The sequence below is a fragment of the Antrostomus carolinensis genome, unplaced genomic scaffold, assembly GCF_000700745.2.
Source record: "Antrostomus carolinensis isolate BGI_N321 unplaced genomic scaffold, ASM70074v2 scaffold21001, whole genome shotgun sequence".
NCBI classification, from domain to species: Eukaryota; Metazoa; Chordata; class Aves; order Caprimulgiformes; family Caprimulgidae; genus Antrostomus; species Antrostomus carolinensis.
In genome coordinates, this window is record NW_010293846.1 from 1 (window position 1) to 2010 (window position 2010).

The window sequence follows — 2010 nt, forward strand, 5'->3', positions numbered from 1 at the left end:
GTGGGGGCTTTATCTGTACTGGTAATTCATGCTGTGGTCGTTTCTGCCGTAACCACCTTGAGAGGTTTGGTAAGAACTTGGGGGGCCGCTGTAATTTTGGCCTGAACCAGGTGAGTTGTAGTTGGATTGAGAGGAATATCCACCTGTGAGAGAGAGAGAGAGAAAGAGCTCGATTACCACGGTGGTGTGAAAAAATAAAGGTGTTTTAAGGCAAAATCAAGAGTTTTTACTCCAATTTGGGAGGTGCTACTGGGCACAAACACACACAGACGTAAAGACACGTGGAAGAAGATGTTGGGAGGTGTATACTGACCTTGCTTACCTTGGTACGAGGACCCTCCTCCCCCAGATCCTCCCCCGTAGCCACCGTGCGAGCCGGTGTTGTAGGAGGCACCACCCGAGTAGTTATTTCCTCCGCGGCCGCTGTTGCCACCGTAACCTGGAAAGGGAAAATGTGGTGAGGATGGTGGGTCGCCGCGGCGGCGCCGTCGCTGGGTCTGGGCAAGGGGTTTCATCTGCCATCAGCAGTCAAAGGGACAATTGAGGTGACAAAAGAGAAAAGCACGTGGATGCTCTGACAACGCAAAGACTTGGATCGGGATAGAATCACTGGGAGCAGAGCAGGTAATTCCACCCTCATCCTCCAAACCACAGGAGGAGCTCCTCAAGGTGTAGGAAACCAGAACCCAGTTGGTTTCCTGGCTAGTTGTTGAGCTCATGTAATTAAATCAATTAAATCAGGGAGCTTTTTGTTCTCCAGGTTCATGGAATCACAGGATGGTTTGGGTTGGAGGGACCTTCAAGTTCATCCGGTCCAACCCCCTGGCCATGAGCAGGGATATCTTGGAATCATTTGGGTTGGAAAAGACCTTTAAGATGATTTGAGTCCCATCATTAATCTAAACCAACCAAATTCCACCCCTAAACCAACCTAAACCCACCAACTCCACCCCTAAACCAACCTAAACCCACCAATTCCACCCCTAAACCAACCAAATTCCACCCCTAAACCAACCTAAACCCACCAATTCCACCCCTAAACCAACCAAATCCACCCCTAAACCAACCAAATTCCACCCCTAAACCAACCTAAACCCACCAATTCCACCCCTAAACCAACCTAAACCAACCAAATTCCACCCCTAAACCGACCTAACCTACGAATTCCACCCCTAAACCAACCAAATCCCCCCTAAACCCACCAATTCCACCCCTAAGCCAACCAAATTCCACCCCTAAACCAACCAAATTCCACCCCTAAACCAACCAAATTCCACCCATTCCACCCCTAAACCACCCAAATTCCACCTCTAAACCAACCTAAACCCACCAATTCCACCCTAAACCAACCAAATTCCACCCCTAAACCAACCTAAACCCACCAATTCCACCCCTAAACCAACCAATTCCACCCCTAAACCAACCAAATTCCACCCCTAAACCAACCTAAACCCACCAATTCCACCCCTAAACCAACCAAATTCCACCCATAAACCAACCTAAACCTACCCCTAAACCAACCAAATCCCACCAATTCCACCCCTAAACCAACCTAAACCAACCAAATTCCACCCCTAACCCGACCTAACCTACGAATTCCACCCCTAAACCAACCAAATCCCCCCTAAACCCACCAATTCCACCCCTAAGCCAAACCAATTCCACCCCTAAACCAACCAAATTCCACCTAAAACCACACAAACGTGATCTAAAACTGCCATTTTTCCCCCCAGAGAAGCCAGCACTCACTGAATTTGCTCTCGTAGTTGTAATCAGAACCTCCACCGCCGGGTGAGTTGTAAGAGTTGGAGTAGGAGGAGTAGTTGCCCTGGCCGTGGTTGTAGCCCTTCTGCTTGCCCTGCGGCGGGCCGTAGTTGCTGTACTGGTTTTGGTTGTAGGATTGTTGTTGTTGACCCTGGTGGGACTGGTACCCTGAACCATAGGAAGGTTTTTGTTGTCCTCCTCCTCCTCCTCCTCCGTGTTGTTGTTTCTTGCCACCGTGTTTCGGAG

At 49.5% G+C, this 2010-nt stretch overlaps 1 protein-coding gene across 1 annotated transcript in view; it reads right to left on the reverse strand.

Moving 5' to 3' along the window:
* Positions 1 to 9: 9 nt before the first annotated feature.
* ILF3 (interleukin enhancer binding factor 3) overlaps positions 10 to 2010 on the reverse strand; it is a gene marked incomplete at its 5' end in the record, with an annotated part of 15469 nt that continues 13468 nt past the window's right edge. Inside the window, 3 exons of the mRNA XM_010177448.2 lie at positions 10 to 143; positions 314 to 439; positions 1750 to 2010. Coding sequence (XP_010175750.2) covers positions 10 to 143; positions 314 to 439; positions 1750 to 2010 — 521 coding nt within the window. The remainder of the gene's footprint in view (positions 144 to 313; positions 440 to 1749) is intronic.